This window comes from Mesoplodon bidens (genome assembly GCF_964165515.1).
Source record: "Mesoplodon bidens genome assembly, chromosome: 2".
Taxonomy (NCBI): domain Eukaryota; kingdom Metazoa; phylum Chordata; class Mammalia; order Artiodactyla; family Ziphiidae; genus Mesoplodon; species Mesoplodon bidens.
The window spans coordinates 80,722,261-80,742,382 of NC_138177.1; the positions used below are offsets into that span (position 1 = coordinate 80,722,261).

Here is a 20,122-nt window from a genome sequence, read left to right on the forward strand (position 1 = left end):
GCTTACTGTGTGCTAGGCACTGTACTAAGCACTGTCAGGTGGATACTGTTGTTAATCTCATTTTATAAATGATGAAACTGAGGCACAGAGAGGTTAAGTCATTTACACAGGGTTACCCAGCTACTGAGTGGCAGAACTAGCATTCAGATCTGGTAGCCTAAGCTCAGAGAGAGAGTTCTTATCCACTCTGCTATACTTCTTGTATGTCTGCCTTCATATTCTGCCTCCTAGTCTTGCTTCAACCCACCCCTCTGTAACAGATTTAGCATTCATCCCAATCACTCCCGTGAAACTGCTTTTGCCTGGATCACCAACAAGTCCATTGCTAAATCGAATGGATTCTTTTTGGTCCTAACCATTCTTTCTGCAGCCTTTGTTATTGTTCATACATTCAACAGATATTTATTGAGCACCTATTGTGTGCCAGATTCTTGTTTTACAACAGTGAACAAGATGGGCAAAACTGCTGTTAGCTGAAGAATACATATATCTTTACTTGTTATAATTAGGAGGTCAGAAATCTTAAATCACTGCTGACTTGTTTGTGGATGGTCAACAGACCACCTTATTGTTCCATGCTTTTGTTTTTCTGTGGCTAAACCAGATTATATTGTTATTTTGTTTGTGATTTCACAACATAAGGCAGAATGTACTATATTTAATACCATTTTCACTTTTCTCCAGATAGAAGTCTGACCTTTTCCAAGCAGTTGCCATGAATATGAATAAATTAAGAGAGCTAAATCCTAAAGTGTACTACCCTTCTTGTATAATTATTAACGATATATTAATTTATATTATAAATTATAATATTATAGATAAATTGTGAAAATTAATTGCCTTTGACCTTTTACTTACTTTTCCCAAATAAGGATAATTGAATTAATTAATGCCACATTATTTGGAAACACCAGGAAGATCTCTGCAGAATATTCAATAAGTTTCATTCCATATAGCCAAATAAAAAGCTACTAGAAAATACTTGACTTCATGGAGACATCATGGTAGCTGTTTGCATATCACCAAAGCTGAGCTCTTGAGCCCTAGTTGAAGGAAAGAAATCATCTTGTCTCTTTCCACATGTCCATGGTTATATTCTGTGTTTTTATTCCTTTCCCCAATTCAGTAAAGAAGAAAAAAAAAAACTCTCCTACTTCTTCATGTCAAAAAACAGCTCTTGTTTTATTAGTTCTAATGGGAATGTGTTTTGCTTGGTGATTGGAAGCAACTATAATCCTCTTGCTTCCATCCAGGGTTACTGTTTCTGTCTGATAGCTGTTTGTTTACAGCAGCAGTTAGCAATTTGCATGGACAGTGCTGTCAAAGTCACTGCCCTCAATGAATCCCAAATGCCTCTTGGAAGAAAGATGACAGATTCAACCCAGCAACTTGCAAAACTTTAAAAGCGATTCCTTGTCAAACATGTGAAAAACAGCTCTTCCCTCTCCATGACTTGAGGAAAAAAAACGAGAAATTATCTTATGCCAGATGGCGATTCCTTGCTAGTAAAATAGGCCTGGGCTGATTCAGCTTCATTCCTTTATGTTCCATTTGCAAAACCCACAAAGAACACATTTGGGGCCACTTTTCAGAGCTGGCAACAGCCTCTGCTTTTTAAGGAAATCAGATGGGCACACACACAAAAAGCCACAATGGATGAAGGGCTCGGAATCCCCAGGGTCCAGAAACAGGATGCATAGGCCTTAAATTCTAGGTCACCAATTAGAACCTGGCCTGGACCCAAGAATCATCCCAATTGTTGCCAGATTTGGTGACTTGATTGAATTTGGTTAAAACAAAAACAAATTGGGAAAAGGTTATATTTTCTTGTTGACTAAACCTCTTCTTAAAAGAAAAAAGAAAAAAAAGGAAGAAATAGAAACTATCTAAAAACATGCTTTCAGATGATAAAGTGATTCCTAAATTTCAAATTCCTCTGGGTCTAAAGGACTCAGTCTTTAAGTCCAGTACCTTTCTTTTCCATTTACATTAAGATATTACAGCTGCTTTCATATATTTAGAATTCGTTTAGAGAGGATTTGACCAGTGTGCATGCGTGCATGTGTGTGTGTGTGCATGTGTGTGTGTCTTCTTAATTACATTGGCTTTTTAAATTGACATATAGTTGACTTATAATATTATATTAGTTTTAGGTGTACAACATAGTGATTCAATATTTTTATAGATTACACACCATACAAAGTTGTTATAAAATATTGACTAGATGCCCTGTGCTGAAATAGATGCCTCAGGACATAATGAAACCCTCTCACTGTCAGCTGCTTGCTAGGGATGTTGTGAAGAGGATTTAAACACTAAACTAGTAATGGTATTGGTTAGTTTTGAAGATGTCTTCTTCGTCTAAAATTCTATGCATTATGAATTAGCCCCTTAATTTTTTTAACTACCCTCATTTGGGGTATTTTTAGCCAAGGTAATACCTGTTGTCTGTTTGGTTTTGCCTTATATGCAAGAAGATATTGACCACCTTTGTTAATGTTCTATTTTATTTCTTCAGGTGTCTGAACACACACAATTAAGTTGGATCCTTACCTGCATGGTCAGACTACCCCGATTACAACATTTACACCAGTGGAAGGTAAATGCCAGTGATCTGATTAATAAACAGAAAGAAGTTCAGTCCCCAGTGCAGCTATTTTTCCTCTTTCTGTTTATTTTTGTGTTAGGCTCTGGGAATCCTGAGTTTGCTGCCCTCCCTGGTCTGTTACTCTAGCGGCTAGCTAGACCAGCATCTTTAACCTCACCGCCTCAGGGTATGAAACGGATAGTAAGAGGGTTCTCTAAGATTCTTTCCAACTGAAAAACTGGATGAAAATATCCAGCTTATTAATTATTTGATTTTATCTGTGCATGGTCGGTCCTGAGTGACCTTTACATAGACTTGGTAATGACTTTGAACGTGCCACATTCTAATTAACAATCACCATTTCTGGATTACTGGACTCTGAAGTTGCCTCCACCGGAATTAACTGGCATTAAGGCCAGAATGTTTTCATTGTGGGGAGAAGAGACAACATATTTTATTTAATATTTAAACAAGTTGAGTCCAAGCAACAGTTCAAACCCACAGAAAAATTAAGCCTGTTCTTTTTCTAAGAAGTTCAGCAGAGAAATATAAATTGGGCAATTCAAAGTACTTTACTCCCATGTATTTTTGCAATTGGATAACCTGAGGGTAGGTGGCCCGCCACTATGTCAACACTGATATCAGTATCAAGCGTCTTCCCAGCATATTTTCAGGGCCATTTATTTCCTATTTAGAAGGCTTGACATATGCTGCAGAGAGAAATAGACAGAGCTTTAATGTGGCAGTGTCTAAATAGGAGGTACTGGTGATGGTGCCGGATCGTTACCAGGAGTTAGAAACAAAATTTTGTAATGTTCTCTACCGTATTTTGGTTTGGGGCAAGACTTTCCCTTTTTATCGTAATATGGCAATGCTAAGCTGAACACTGAATGCTGAAATCCTTTTATAAGAACTGATTTAATGGGAAATGCTCCCACTTTTTCTTTTTTTTTTTTTTTTTTTTCTTTTTTTGGCTGCGTTAGGTCTTCATTGCTGCACACAGGCTTTCTCTAGTTGGGGCAAGCAGGGGCTACTCCTCGTTGTGGTGTGCGGGCTTCTCATTGCGGTGGCTTCTCTTGTGGAGCACGGGCTCTAGGCACCTAGGCTCAGTAATTGTGGTTTGCAGGCTCAGTAGTTGTGGCTCACGGGCTTAGTTGCTCCACGGCATGTGGGATCTTCCTGGACCAGGGATTGAACCTGTATTCCCTGCATTGGCAGGTGGATTCCTAACCACTGCACCACCAGAGAAGTCCCTCCCACTTTAAAATAGTGTCTAAAGACCTCCTGGTAACACGTTACTAGTGAATGATTCTGTAGAAGGCTTCTACTAGTCCGTGATTTTTTATCTTTGGGGAAAACATGGATTTCAAAGCCAGTCTTAATCGTAGAGCATGGTATACTGCCTTCTATGGTCATTCCTTCATTAACAAATACTGGTGATGCCTTCTGCTAGTCTCATATCACACTAAGTGCTGGAGGTATTGCTGTTACCAGGATGGATGGATGCAGCCCCTTTCATGAGGCTTATAGATTATTTGGGAACAGACAGTTAAACAAACAATCAAAGTGTAAAAAGTTTTAGGAGGGAAAGGTTCCAGTTCTATGGGAAGAGCTAAGAACCCCTAGGTTGGTTTTGACTGGGGCAGTGAGGGACAAAACAGTGGGGAGGAAGGATAGGGTCAGGGCTGGAGAGGTCAGGGTTATTTGGAGGATTGATGACATAGCACAGATGTGAGGCATCTGGGGCCCATAATAGGCATCCAATAAGTAATAGAGCTCTCCACACCTCCCCACTTCCTTTGTAGTTTCAAGGTCCAGTATTCTAATATAAAAAGACTATAAATCTAATACAGTAGCATTTTTCTTTTTTTTTTGAAGTACGCGGGCCTCTCACTGTTGTGGCCTCTCCCGTTGCGGGGCACAGGCTCAGCAGCCATGGCTCACGGACCTAGCCGCTCCGCAGCATGTGGGATCTTCCCGGACCGGGGCACGAACCCATGTCCCCTGCATCGGCAGGCGGACTCTCAACCACTGCGCCACCAGGGAAGCCCGACAGTAGCAATTTTTAAAGACTGGGTTCTTTTCCCATTTGCTCATTTCCAAATTAAAAAAAATTTTTAAGGGAATTCCTTTATTTTTATTTTTATTTATTTTTGGCTGTGTTGGGTCTTCGTTTCTGTGCAAGGGCTTTCTTTAGCTGCGGCAAGTGGGGGCCACTGTTCATCGCGGTGCGCGGGCCTCTCACTATCGCGGCCTCTCTTGTTGTGGAGCACAGGCTCCAGACGCACAGGCTCAGTAGTTGTGGCTCACGGGCCTAGTTGCTCCACGGCATGTGGGATCTTCCCGGACCGGGGCACGAACCCGTGTCCCCTGCATCGGCAGGCAGGCTCTCAACCACTGCGCCACCAGGGAAGCCCCCCAAATTAAATTTTTATTATAATTACCCTATGATCATTGCAAACTGGCCTTTATCATTAACGTAGTAATAAGGTGTACTGAAGGAATTGTATGGTCAAACTTTCAAATTTCCTATGAACGGCCTATAGCATTTAGTGCTATAAGCCAGAAACTACTTGAAGTAACTAGAAAAATTTGTAACTAAATTATGAAACATTAAGATGATTAAAGAGAGAAGCTGTTGTTTTCAGACCCAGTCTCAAAGAGTGTGTCTGCATTTTGTTTGGGGAACCCTGAGTTGTGAGCATGTGAGTTTGGTCCTCAGAATCATGCAAATTTATAAATTGAGTTGTTCATTTCATTCAGGAATCTTTGGATTTCAGGGAAGTGATTCATATTAACTAAACAAATGAAACTTATCTACACACCAGAATATACCAAAATATCCATTTATCATTTTACAAGATATGGTATACCTAGGCCTTAGAAGCAATTACCAGTGAACTGCACACAATAGTTCCTGCTAATAAGTAGCTCTGCTCAGAAAGCCAGATTCCCTGCAGCAAGGGAGTTAGTATCACTAGGGCTCACATTCAGCACCCAGTGCTCGCCAGTTGTTAAATATTTCTAGTATCACCTCCAGTGTTTCCATCAGCTTCCCTGTTAAGGAAATATTTTGGTTTATACCACCTGTACTGTTTATTGGATCACTTTGCTCTCAGGACAGATAATTAGGATTGGTTAGATGAAATTTTCCCTTAGTTTCATTGTTTTTAATGCCATGATTTTTAGGGTTTTTGTTTTGTTTTGTTTTAATGTGATTTTAAGGGAACATTACAGTTTTGTCAACAGCAGAGTGTGAGACTTTCTGGGAAGTTTCCACAAACAATTTGATGTTAACGAATGTTAATTTATAGAAATTTAATTTCATGGTATTTTCTGACCTTCCCTGTGAAATCTAGAATTTATCTGATTTGGAACCTAGAAAATCTTATGTCCTTACTTTAATAAAATGAAAAAGAAATAGGGGCAGTGCAGGATCGTTTCAAGGGGCAGTGGGGAAGCGGATTCACCTTATTCCTGCCTAAGGCTGGAGCATGGAGACAAGCTAGCCAGAAGATGGCCAGAGTTACTAACAGGAACTGAGATAGAATGTTGTTACAGGTGGCTTCAAATCACCCCTTGCTTGCTTTAAAGATTTCCTAATTTAGCATTATAATTAGGTTCATGTTGGATTTGTTTCCCTCCTCTCCTTCCACCCCCGCAGGCAAAGACTGCCAAGGAGAAGCAGAATGGAGCCATGGGCCTGCTCACCTACCCAGTACTCCAGGCAGCTGACATTCTGCTGTACAAGTAAGGAACAGAGTTCACCCCTCGTCCCAGATGTAGTCATGCTGACAAGAGAATGTCTCACCTATCTTAAAAAGATTTGGTTCATGGGGAAAGATGGGTACAGAAAGGATCAGACACATGAATCTAGTTGTGTCTATTCCCTGGTAATAATACTAAATTATAGAAGTATGTTTTAATGTGAAACTAATAATATTAAGAAGTAGCCCTTAGGGCTTCCCTGGTGGCACAGTGGTTGAGAGTCCGCCTGCCGATGCAGGGGACACGGGTTCCTGCCCCGGTCTGGGAAGATCCCACATGCCACGGAGCAGCTGGGCCCGTGAGCCATGGCCGCTGAGCCTGTGCGTCCGGAGCCAGTGCTCCACAATGGGAGAGGCCACAGCAGTGAGAGGCCTGCGTACCGCAAAAAAAAAAAAAAAAAAAAAAGAAGTAGCCCTTAAATAGCACTTGCCATGTGTTGGAAACAATTATAAGTGCTTTACATACATTAACCCATTTAATCCTCACAACAACCTTATAAAAGCTATACCATCATCATCCTTAGTTTACAGATGTGCAAACTTAGGCTGAGAGTGGTTAGTAACTTGCCCAAGGTCATGTGCTAGCAAGGCTTGGACCCAGGATTTGAGTCTAGAAAGTTTGGGTACAAAATCTGTGCTCTTAACCACTATAGAATATATCCTTCCCTAGTAATAATTACACTTCAAGAATTTTAAATGTTGATTTCTCACATAATCTAGACTCTCAAGCAATGCTGTCCCATAGAACTTGCTGCAGTTATGGAAATGTTCTCTACCTGCGTTAAGACCATAGCCGGTAGTCACATGTGGCTATTGAGCACTTGAAATGTTGACAGAGGAACTGAATTTTAACTTGTATTTAACTTTAATTAATTTCAATTTAAATAGCTGCCTGTTGTAGTGGCTACTGTATTGGACCTGCAGGTTGAGATCAAGTTTTTCAACATGGTATAGGGTGCCCTCACTTTTCTTGGACCTATAATCTATAAGTCAGCTACTGCTGCTACTTACAGGTCTCAAAACGATACAACTAGAGGATACGTGCACTCTCTGTAGGGCTGGCCAGGGCTTCTGACCCCATTCCTCTCCCGATTCTTCCCTCCTATCCCCACATCACCTCTCTCAGCCCCCATTTGGCCTTCTAGAGATAAAGCCTCCCAGTCCGCATATAGTCATGGCCAAACCTTGCTACTGTGAAAGCTTCTGAGGAAAAAGAGAAACTATATGGGTCTTTTTTACCCCTTTCCCCTAAAACCTTGACCCCATAAAAGTGATTCTTCTGGGCTTCCCTGGTGGCACAGTGGTTAAGAATCCATCTGCCAATGCAGGGGACATGGGTTCGAGCCCTGGTCCAGGAAGATCCCACATGCCGCGAAGCAACTAAGCCCGTGTGCCACAACTACTGAGCCTGTGCTCTAGAGCCCGCGAGTCACAGCTACCGAAGCCCGCGTGCCTAGAGCCCGTGCTCCGCAACAAGAGAAGCCACGACAATGAGAAGCCCATGCACTACAACGAAGAGTAGACCCCGCTCACCGCAGCTAGAGAAGGCCCGCGTGCAGCAACAAAGACCCAACGCAGCCAAAAATAAATAAAAATAAAATAGATTTATAAAAAAAAATAGTGATTCTTCTGTGGGAAAACTAGAATTCTTTGCCTGTAAATGTGATAATAGCATGGAGATGACAGTATATGTACCTTGTGACATGACCTCAGAGCCTTCATGCAATTATGATGGAAACAGCTAGAAGAATAGCTGCTTAACTTTACATATAAGGAACGTCCATTAGTACATGCAATCTATCTTTAATTCTGATTCAAACTTATATGTTAGGATTATGTGTCTGTTTGATATATTAACTTCAATGCTGGACCCCTGATAGCATTTATTATTTATAATAAGTAACTTTTGACTTATCCTGGGAAATCTAGAACACTTTTCTCCAGGAGCAGCAAATGAAAGTCTAATGAGGGTCTAATAATATATTTCCCAGTGAAGTAGCATATTTACTTAGAAAGGTTCTGTAAAGAACTTTGATTTTGTCACCTGTAAAGATGAGAAAAATCATTAGTAAAGGATTAAAATCTGTCACTTGGCTATGATTGATGATGATGTCTTTGACTATTACAATCTTATGTCTAGTTTCATCTTCAAGAGCTACTTCTTCATAGAACCAAAGGCTGATTTTTCAGCACCAGGATTTGGAAGCACACAAGCACAACAGATTTCTTCAACAGTTCAAGAGCTATAATGGGGGAGTCCTCTAAGTTCAGGGCTGTGAAAAAGAGTAAACTTGAACAAGAATGATTGCCCTCTGTGATACCATGGAGCACAGAGTGGGAAGGAACTTTAAAGGGCCTCTTCTTCAACTCCCTTGCTTTACAAATGCGGCCCATTTGTAAAGGTTAAGCAATCTGCCCAAGCCATGCAGCCAGACAGTGGACAGAGGAGCCTCAGAGTGTGATTATGGTCTCCCGAGGCCAGTGCTCACCTTCCTTAAGGAGCCAGTCATTGTGTTAGGAAACATGATCATCACATGAATAACCAGAGCAATATAGATAATATATAACAAAGTGATGATGAATTTATTTTTATCAGGTTCCCCAAAATACAATTGTCAGAATGATAAAAATTCTGCAGCTTCTTTCATTCATAAAGTGCATTAATGGGACATAGCTCAGGGGGTTATTAAACAGTTAACGTATGAATTGATATCACCTAGTATATACTCAATACAAACATTTTAAGAGCACAGGCAACATTTTAAAAGGCTGATACTGGCAGAAATATCTCCTTAACATCCCCAAATCTGTCATATCATCTACCTTTCTTTCAACCCAAGCCTGAAGTTGAGAATGTCCTCTTTTCTTACACAAAAAAATAATTATTTCAGAGGGGGCAGGTAAACACACAAGAGCTTTCCGATAGCTTCCTGTCTGTCTTACTCTGCCCAACATCAGCAGGTTCTCACAGTCGGTTAAGGCTTCCAAGGATAAGTAGTTCTTCTCCAGCCTCAGTAAGCCCAGCCTACTCCCAGTAGCAAAAAAATTCCCATGCTATAAATATTCCTTCTTTAACACTTATTGATCTATTTGGTGGTTAGAATATGTATTAAGAATGCCATAAGATGCCTTTCTTTTTCCTATTTTCTGAAAAGAAAATTATCGTGGCGTATGTTTTTCTATCCCCATCAGGATTCTGATATTTTATATATAACTTGTTAAACAGACAAAAGTATTTTTCTATAAAACTAAGTAATTATCAATATTCAAGATGATTGTCTCCTACCTTAGCCTAGAAACTAGAAACTATCTACCTGTAATGCCACGATTAGATCAAAGATGTGGAGCTGGTACCTGCATGCTCCTTTTCTAGAGAGAGATAGCCCTACGTTTCTTTCCTGTCTGGTCTCAGGCTGGACATACTGCTACCAGCCACCATGCTCCATTCCATAGACTCTGTTCCTTTGAGCTTTTTCCTCCTGCCATCTTCCTCAGACTATTCCCCGGGGCGCCATTGCCACACCAGGGCATATGTGTCATTTGGACCACTGCAACGTGTGCAGACAAGTACAGTAAAATCAGCTCTCTCATCTATATCACTGTGCTTCCTTCCAAGTTTAGAAATTTCCTAATTGCTTGATAATAAGTAACAGAGGCAGGACTCAAGCCCAGGTCTGATTTTTAGCCTGTACCATTGTTTTGCCTATAACAGAGCTCAAGCACTTGGGGTTACTTTTTGTTTGGTTTTGTTTCAAATATTTCTGGATTTTGAAAAATATCGTAACTAGAATGTCTATGAATATATACATTATAAACAGATAAATACAAAAAATAAAAATAGATACAAAAAACATTCATATTTTCTCTCACCAGAAAATGTATATGTGGCCTCTTCATAAAATGTTGATGTGCAGGGCAATTATAGATTTCATGTTTGCTTTTGTCAAAATCAGCATTAGAATGAGTGGTACATGGTGGACTGGAGAACAAACATGAGGGAAGGGAATGGAAGAGGAGTCTTCCAGATAAGTGTATTAGAGATTTATGTATTGTTTTGGCAGAACTTCGTAAGGAACCCAGGAATGGAGACCTGAGACCATCTTAAGCTTGAGAGCATAATAAAATAGCAGGTATTTGAAGAGAGACAAAATACTCAAAAATAACAAGTGTTTATAATTTTTTATTTTATATCTACATTATTATTCTGAATATCTAAGTTCCAATAGCTAGATATATATATTAAGTAAATATTTCTCTCTCTCTCTCTCTCTCTCTCTCTATATATATATATATACACACACACACACACATATATATATACACACATACCTAGTTTTTATTAACATACAGCAAATACTTGTTAAGTAACTGTAATGCCACTAATCTAGAAAAATGCACTATGCATGGACTTGAGGGAAAGGGAAGAAGGAATTCACATGTGAGCATTATTTGCTAGGTGCCATGTTGGCTGCTACACATACGTTATCTATTCAGATTCTCACAACAGCTCTGTAAGACAGTTAAGTGGTGTTATTCCCATTTTACAGATAAAAAAATGAAATTTTAGAGAGGTACCACTAAGTCTGCTCAACTAGAGATGAGAGTGATTACCTGGGCTACTCAGTTTCTCTTTCTCAAGAACTCGAACAGAGAAATACAGGAAGAGGATAAGAAGATAGTGAAAGCAAAAGCTGAAATGACATAGGAAAATGTGGAAAGAGAGGCCTCAAGGAACTATGAGTAAGCAGAACCAAAACCAACCCCCAGCCAAGAGTACAGAGAGTAAGATGATTGGTCGGAAACGTCAGACTTGGTAATTCCAGAGAGAAGCTGAGTTGCTGTAATGTCTGAGGATCAGACCACTGCCACTGAGAACAGTTGAGATAATTCATTCCTAAAACTGCTTTGGAGACATCTAGTTTTTGCATTACATTCTTTCTTTGCGAAGTCAGTGTGTCCTGAATGTTTATGAGATTCTGAAAGCTTCTGGCCAAACGTCATTTCAGTACTCTGCTGAGGTTCACACACTTACCCACAACAGCAAAAGCTATCATTTCTTCTCTTTCTCTTTCACTTTTGAGCTATCAGACAAGTGCCTACAGTAAACCAGAACCCTACTGGAAAGCAGTCTGAGAAATGTAGCTTACAGGCTGCTAGCCCCTGAAAATCAAGAAATAACGTAGAAGGAAACAATGATGCTGAGAGGTCAAGAGACAATCCAGTACACTCTTCTAAAAGCAGAGGGAAGCTGTTTGTGCACTTTTAAGGACAGAGTGAAATGATTTGATTTGTACTTTTAAAAGAACTAATTAAAATACACAGAATGAGTTATAGGGGCACAAGAGCAGCCAGGGTAGTCTATTAAGAGGCTCTTTCGTGAGCCTGTTTAGACCATGATGGTGACAGTGAAGATGAAGAGAAGAGAAAAATTTAAGAGATTTTAGGATATAAAATGGATAAGATTTCATAATGGATTGGATGTGTATGAGAAAGAGCTATCAGGGATGTCCCCAGGTTCCTGACTTATGCAGCTGGATTGATGGTGTTGCCATTCATTGAGATAGGAAATACTGTAAGAGGACTAGCCAGAAGAATTTATAGCTTCAGTTGGTGTTCTCTCTCCTCTTGGAAGCTTTAAGTCCCTAGAAGTTAAAACCTTCTTTATATCTCTCATAGTACTGGCACCAGGCCTTGCATAGCATAGGTCTTCAAAAAATAATTGCTAAATTAAAGAGTCATTACAATATATCCAACAAGCAACCAGTGGTGGTGAATTAATCCTTTACAGAAGGAAAAACGGCACCAAACTCCTATTGCAGCCAGGCTGGTTAAAGGCAGTAGCACCGAAAATGCATAAACACAGCCAACGAAGTAGGAAAAAAAATAAGAGAACAAATATCTGTGAGCAGATATTTGTAGGCAATGATTATTCATCTGGACACTAATTCTGCCAGAGGGGTGGGGTGGATCCCAAGTAAACGTAGATGCCACAAGGAACTAAGCAAAAGAAAAATGGTTTAGTCACCAAGGAAGATGATCAGACGCATTATTGTGTGACAGAAGTTGTAACAATCAAAATTATGAAAGACTTTTGTTTTATGTTGTGTCTAAGAAAGTACAGTCAGGGTAAGTAAAAAAAAAAAAAAGAAAATGGGGAAAAAGAGAAGACATATTAATATGGAGATCATTATGTAGGGTATAAATTTTAAAAGAACAGCACTAAATTATTTGAAGTGAGAGGAAGAGTGTGAGTAGAGAGGTTGAAATGTGAAGAGAATCAGCCCCATAAGTGAACAGAATCAAAGACAGACTGAATTAATGTAGAGTGTAAACTCAATGGATGAGAAGTAAGGGCCAAGATAAATTACAGGAGGTGAAAGGACCAGCTGGAGCAGAGGGAGGAAAGACTAGAAACAAACAAACTAAAATCAGATGAAAAAGCCAAGTGGAGCAATAGGTCCAGGTGAAAAAAATTAAAATTTTTTTAATCCTTTTTTGAAAAAGCAAAACCTCACAGAATTGTAAGAAAAGAGGCTAGGATCCGACATAAGGCAAAGACACATGCAGAGTCATTATGAAAACTAAATGTGTTTTCTGTTTAGTTTGGTTGCTTGGTGAATCTGGAACCACTTTGACATGTGGAAATATTCATTTTGATGTGCTTAAAGTGTATTGATTATGGTAATTGTTTTTTCTGTGTTAGTTGCAGTCCATTGTGATTTCCTATGGGCTACTGTAATTGCTTTTTAACCTGCCCTGTTGGCTAATTTGGTTTGGGGGAGTCAAGGTAACCTCTGCATGTCAGCCTCACTATAATTACAAGACAGGAGTGCCAAGTCCAGTCAAAGGACAGGAATTTAGGAAGGTGGGTGTGTGCACGTACATCTCAGGAGCACGTACAGGGTTGTGGACATGAGGGGAACATAAAAGAACATTTTTGTTTTCGCCACTTGTCAATCCAGTGACTTTCTTCTCCAGGCTGTGTGGAAGAGAGCACTGGACATGGCCTAACAATCATTTTGTAGAATTTCCTAAATTCACTTACTGACCTTAGAAGAAGAGAAACTACTTCCTGATCCTTTGTCATGGTCCGTGGATTGTCCCTTTGCCTTCATTATCCTGTCTCTGTTTTCCTTAAATTAAAAGACTCCTCAGAATTCCTATAACATACCATTTATATTTGGGTATAACCTAATCAGATATACGAACTATCAGTTTGAAATATTTCTTCTTCCCAAATCAGGATTGCTGCCCAGGTCTGTGACTGTCTCTGGGATTTTATGTTGATATTTATGTTCGTGGTATGAGTCAGCTATCAAAAAGGAAAATGGTCCTGGTTTGAAAAAAGCCACAAGGTACCTCACATCAAGGTCCCTAATATACCTTTCTTGTATCATTTTGTCCTTCATGGTATCAGATATTAATGAATATATGTTATAGCCAGTGTTGATTGAGCTCTTACTATCAAGTATTGTGCTATGCTTGGTTAGCTCATCTAATCTTTGAAACAATAGTAAGAGGTAAGCACCATTATGATCCTCATTTTGTAGAGGAAATGGAGGCTTAGGAACAGTAAGACACTTGGCTATGGTAACTCGCTAGTAGCTGTTAGAGCTATGATTTAGATTCAGTCTGATCATAAGCTGATTTTATTATAATTTTTCCCTTGGTATATAACTATGTACATTATACTTACTTCCTCTTAAGATCATTCATTTATTGAAGAAATATTTGTTGAGCTTCTCCTACCTACCAGGCAAATCTAGTAGGTGTTGGAAATAGATTGAAAAGCAAGACAAGTTCTCAAAAAGCTTATTTGAGAGCAGGAGAGAAAACAACATACAATTAAATCAACAAACAAATGATGTAAAATAATTAGACTAGGGTTAATACTATAAAGAAAATAAATAAGATACTGTGAAAAAGAATAAGAGGGGGAAGCCAACTGTGGAGACGGTAGTTAGGGAAGTCTTCTCCAAAGAGGTGATATTTAAGCTTAGACCTGAAATCAAGGCAACAATAGGCAGGATTTAAGGGAGGAACATTCTGGTAGGATAGAAGAGCAATATGTTCAATAGATCCAGCTCCCTGCCTTAAACATTTGAATTGTAAACTTTCCAGGATACACCATTTTGTTTTCTGTCTTTATAGGGTCTAGTGTTAGGAGAGTCAATGGTCTCTCACAGGTTCATTTCAATGTTCTAATATAGTTTAAGCATTCTCTATTCAACAAGAAAAAGTTAAAAATCACTGCTACTATTTCTGTTCTTTTTAACATATTGGTGCATTTCCTCCAAACCAGTTTTTGAAGTTAACATTCCTTGTTTGCACACTGTCTACCAGGCATCAAACTGTGAGCTTTGCATGCATTATTTTACTCACTCATCAAGCAACCCCATGAGCAGGAACTTATTATTAGTCAGCTTTAAAAATGAAAGAGATTTAGGTTGAATACCTCTCCCAGGAACACGCAACTGGTGAGTGGCAGAGCAGGAATCTGACCCCAGAACTGCCTGACAGCAGAGCGCCCCCTCTAACTGCTGTGGCCTCTCCTTTATCTGAATGCACATTATATGTATTTTCCAAAAAGCTTGAGTCCTAGGTTTTTGTTTTTTTGTCTTATATTTTCCCACATCATTAAATGTTTTCTGTTTTTATTGATTTTAATGTTTTCTTTGTTTTCTACCTTTTGCTATATAGATTGTGGTTTTTTTTGCTTTTATGTATTCCAATGATTTGGAAGGTGTGCTTTCTGTTTTTAATTCTAGCAGTGACCATCTTTAAACAAAGACCACCCAAATGAGAAAACAGCCTTTCAGAACTTATAGCAAAAGACTCAGCCACCATCACTTGTGTTCTGCAGGCAAGCAGGGGAGTACAGAGGCTTTATAGGAAAGAAAGTCTTCAGGGATGCTCTGTTTAGAGGTTGTTGCCACAGGGAAGCTGGAGGCTGACTAACTAGAAATGGGGCATCTTATGTGATTGGTTTGGGAAGCATATTTGACTTTCTCTGGTTGGTCCTGAGTTGGACAAAGCTAGGACAAAGAACTGGGACATTGGCAGTCATTGACCAAGTCTTGACCATGCTGGGCCGATTGCTGCAGAGACTGTGGTTTGGCCTCCTGAGCTAGTTGCTCCAGAGGTTTTGGGTCAGTTTTTTGGCCATATAATGTCTGGCCATTGTCCATTTATATGCCAGTTTCTCTCTTTTCAAAAATATGTTTTTGAATCTTTTGCTAATCATTCCAAATAAAAAATGTTATCGTGATATCATGTGGTAAGATGGGTTATTAATCACACTTGTAGATCCTCAGTCTATACTCACACTTCGTTTTGATTTTGTAAACTAACCTGGGATTTTCAATAGATTGTTGTTATTTAAATGGCTTGATTTTAGACTACATCATTTTCTATTTCAAATTGTAACCAAAATTTAGACTTTATGTTTTTAGTCTTTACAGCCAGTCCTTATACCTCGGCATCTCCATTTCTGAGTTCTTTAGTCCGTAGATTTGCTTCAAATTTTTTTCCAGTCCTTTACATGCCTGAGAATTTCTTTCTGTTCAGCTTGCCTCATCAGTAAAATGGGATTAAGTACAATAATAATACATTAAAAGTGCTTAACAAAGTGTACAGCATATAGGAAGTGTTCAGTAGCTATTAGCTACTTTATTATCATCATCAAAATTATTATTATAGTTCACATATAAAACACAGCTTGGCTAGGTTTTTAATACTTTTTTCTCACAACCCTATAAACATTGTTCCACTGTTGTATTATCAACCTGATTTCTCTTATTTTTGTCTTTATTTTCTGACTGTGGCATATAGGATTTTTTTTCTTTAACTTGTCATTTAAAATTTCTTTTGGGTTGTGTTTTGGTATGATTCTCCAGTCTTTTTTTCCTGAAACTTGTTGAGTTCCTTCAATACGTGTACTCAGTTTTGTTTGCTTACTTGTTTATTCTTAATTCAGTAAAGCCTCCTTCTGTTTGAGGTTATTGCTTCGTCCAGATGGTCTTGATGTCTTCCTGAGGAGGACCATAATCTTAGATCAGAGGATGGTCCTCCAACCTGTCATTTGCTCATCCCACTTCTTTTTTTCCTCTTGCTCTGAGTTCCTGAAGAGCCTCAAGTTTCTTATCCATGTCACTGATATGACCTGTCCTTAGGATTCTGCTCCTACTTCTCCCAATTATTCTATTATGTGTTTGGTTTTGTTTCATCATTTCACTTTCCCTTCATTTTATTGTTTTCTATCACCACCTATGTTTTTCTCCTTTTGTGATTTCTTGCTCATATCTCATAACAGCCATGCGTTTTTTAATCCTATTGAGGTTACCCAGCAATTTTCTTTACAAAACAAGACAGAACTATCTGTTTCTTGTAGAAGTTTTTTTTCAAATGTTTGACCTTCCTCAGGGTCTGAAGGGTAAAGTTCCCCTTCCTTTGTTCCATGATATTTTTCATAGGCCCTGTTATTGGGGCCTTTTACTTGTCTGTTTGATCAATTGATTTTTATGTGTTGGGTTTTTAAAATCCATATTGGAACAAGAAAACTATATTCAAATAGTGTCTGCCCATAGACAAAATCTATGAAAGGCCCTTGTGTCCACTTTCTGTCTACCTGGACGCTAGTTGAATTCCTTGCTCAGAATTAAACAGGAGAGCAGAATAGTGCGCTGTGCACCTAGCCCAATTGCTTGTGTTGCTCAACTAAGCAACACAACAATACTAGCAACAATACTATCTAAGGTTAGTATTTCTGCCTTAGATTTTCTCCTACTCCTGTCTGCCTGGCTCTTTCATTCTCTGAGCAGCTATATCCCATGAAAAAGAATAGTCACCAGGATACACTGCTACCAGGTCTCATCCTGCTTCATTCTCTCACCTTCACACTTTACTTTTTAATTCTTTCACAAAGAAGCCTTTTAGTTTGATGCAGTCCCATTTGTTTATTTTTGCTTTTGTTGTCCTTGCCTGTGGAATCATATCCAAAATAAATATCCCTAAGACCAATGTAAAGAAGATCACCACCTATGTTTTCTTCTAGGAATTTTATGGTTTCAGGTCATACGTTCAAGTCTTTAATCCCATTTTGAGTTAATTTTTGTATATGGTGTAAGTTACTGATCCAGTTTCATTCTTTTGCATGTAGCCATCCATTTTTCCCAACACCATTTATTGAGGAGAGGTTTTTTTTCTCAGTTGTATATTCTTGCCTCCTTTGTCATAGATTAATTAATTGTACATGCATGTGTTTATTTCTGGGCTCTCTATTCTGTTCCATTGATCTGTGTGTCTGTTTTTCTGCCAGTACAATCTGCTTGATGGTTGTAGCTTTGTAGTATAGCTTTAAATCAGGGATAAAGTAGCTAGTCTTTATGCTAGTCAAAACTACCTTCACTTCCTCATGCTCTACACAACTATTTTCAATAAACCAGTAGCCTGTGGACAGTAATTCACAAGGAAAATAATATCTCTTCCAGTTTTTCAAGGACCACTAATTAACCACGAGGCTAGGAGGTTCCCTCTATAACAAAGTACCATAGTTTTCTAGCAGTTTTTCTTCTCTGTGGTTGTTTTGAAAAGTTGTTATTGTTCTACTCATATGTACAATTGTCATTTAAATATTCAAGTTTACTTTAAGGCTGCTGCTTTCACAGGCAGAATATTAAACTTCCTTGATCAAGATACTACAGCACTTTATTAACTATACTATCAAATGTCAACTCCTAGCCAAACAATAAATACTTAAAATCACTTGTCTCCTTCCCCAGTAATATTTCAGTATAACATTTTCTCCATCAAGACTTCTCTATAATGGTTAATTCTTTCCTTGTTTGATGTACCTCCTCATGATCCAACACTGCAAACTTTATATATGGGACTAAACTAATTATAAATAAAGTCCTTATATGTTGAAAATTTTCATTTTACATCTTCATTTTTTAATAAAATAAAATATTGCAGCTAAAATCAAGGTCTCCTTTGTTCCTTTCCCCAGACCCATTCTCTTTCCTTCTTTAAAGGCAGCTATGATCATGAATTTGTAGAGGAGCTTCCAGTATGTTTTTATACTTATGTATGCATCTGTAAACAATATATAATATTGTCATATGTACTTTTAAGATAAATGTTCATGTACTCTACACGTCTTCCGCGACTTGCTTTTTTTCATTCAACATTGTTTTTGAGATCCATCCACATTGTACTAATAGATTTTGTTCATTTAAGTTCCCTGCAGTATATTAATTGTTCTGTGATTACAATTTACTTGAAAACGAAAGAGCATATTCCAAAAAGATCTTGAGTTACTCGTTGTGTGACAGGGAAGGAAAACTCTTGCCCAAAGAGCTTTCTGCCATCTTTGATTTGAAGAGTGGGATGGAGTGTCTTTCAAGTGTGAGTGCAAGCTCTGAAGTAGAAAGCATCTGGTCAAAGCTAGGATAATATGTGCTAACTGGGTGAGGGAAAGGGGAGTGGTTTAAAATACACTTATGCTTGGAACATGTGCTACATAAGATACCATTCCTCCCTCCCAGCAAGATCCTGTCACCCTGCTGTTGAAGGCTGTATTCTTCTGCTATGGAAGAAACAGAACTAGAATAGACAAATGTCTCCTTGGCGTTTGTCTGATACACAGATAAAGACTTGGGTCTCAACATTCCCTCTGTAGCTGGTGAACATTTGTTGAACATGAGCAGTGAAATAGGCATGGGAAATGCAGCTGCTTGAAACATCATTTTAGTATAAGCAGGAGCCTTGCTGAGTTTCTCTGTCTTTTATTAAAGGTCCACACACGTTCCTGTTGGGGAGGATCAAGTCCAGCACATGGAGCTAGTTCAGGATCTAGCTCAGGGGTTTAACAAGAAGTACGGGGAGTTCTTCCCAGTGCCCAGGTCCATTCTGAGTAAGTAACAAACATACAACTTTTAAATCAGGATGCATTTTGAAGAGAGGATTGGATAACGGACTGAGAAGCTTGGAACTTTCTTGGGACTAAACTTGGCTTCGTCGTGAACAGATTTCAGGATTTATAATGAGAATCCCATCTTTTTCTGTAATGTAGGACTAGTAGACCTCATTGGATTATTGACTAAAATAACCAAAAGTTTGAAAAGTATGGGAGAGACTAGAAACTACAAATAATCATTTTCATTATAGAGTATCTCATATATATATATATATATATATATATATATATATATGTATGTATGTATATATATAAACATATCTCATTTGGTAGAGCAGGTATCTTTCCCTATTTCACAGATGAGTAAACTAAGGTTCGGCAAGCCTGACTTTGTATCCAAGTCGCGTATCTAGCTGGTGGCAAAGCTGGGCCCTACATTGAGCTCTTCTGGTTCCAAAGCCAGCTGACCTTGCCTTCTCTATTCACAGTAGAAGAAAAGTCATAAGAGTGAGAACTGCTGGATCATAATCTAGATAAAACAAGAGGACATTGATCATCCTCTCACTTTGCCTTCTTAAATACACAACTGAGATAGAATGTACAATCTACCTACTGAATCCAAAACCTCATCTGCTTGCAAGGCTCTGCTAGTCTGGAATCTTCTCGAGAAAAAAAGCTGTAAATCTCTATCAACATTTTGGTAGCAGTGTAAACTTGTGGCAGGGGCAGAGATCACTGAACCTAAGCTCTGCCCATCTTTATTAAGGTGACTGCATTTTAAAGAGTATAACATGTGCCTAGTGTCAATTTAGAAGCATAAGGTGGATATAAATTACTAAGTTATTCCAACAG

The 20,122-nt window shown here is 38.7% G+C and overlaps 1 protein-coding gene across 1 annotated transcript in view; it reads left to right on the top strand.

Moving 5' to 3' along the window:
• WARS2 (tryptophanyl tRNA synthetase 2, mitochondrial) overlaps positions 1–20,122 on the top strand; it is an 86,199-nt gene that overhangs the window by 63,200 nt on the left and 2,877 nt on the right. The window contains exons 3-5 of the mRNA XM_081223628.1: positions 2,519–2,599; positions 6,252–6,337; positions 19,149–19,267. Of these exons, the coding sequence (XP_081079754.1) occupies positions 2,519–2,599; positions 6,252–6,337; positions 19,149–19,267 (286 nt within the window). The remainder of the gene's footprint in view (positions 1–2,518; positions 2,600–6,251; positions 6,338–19,148; positions 19,268–20,122) is intronic.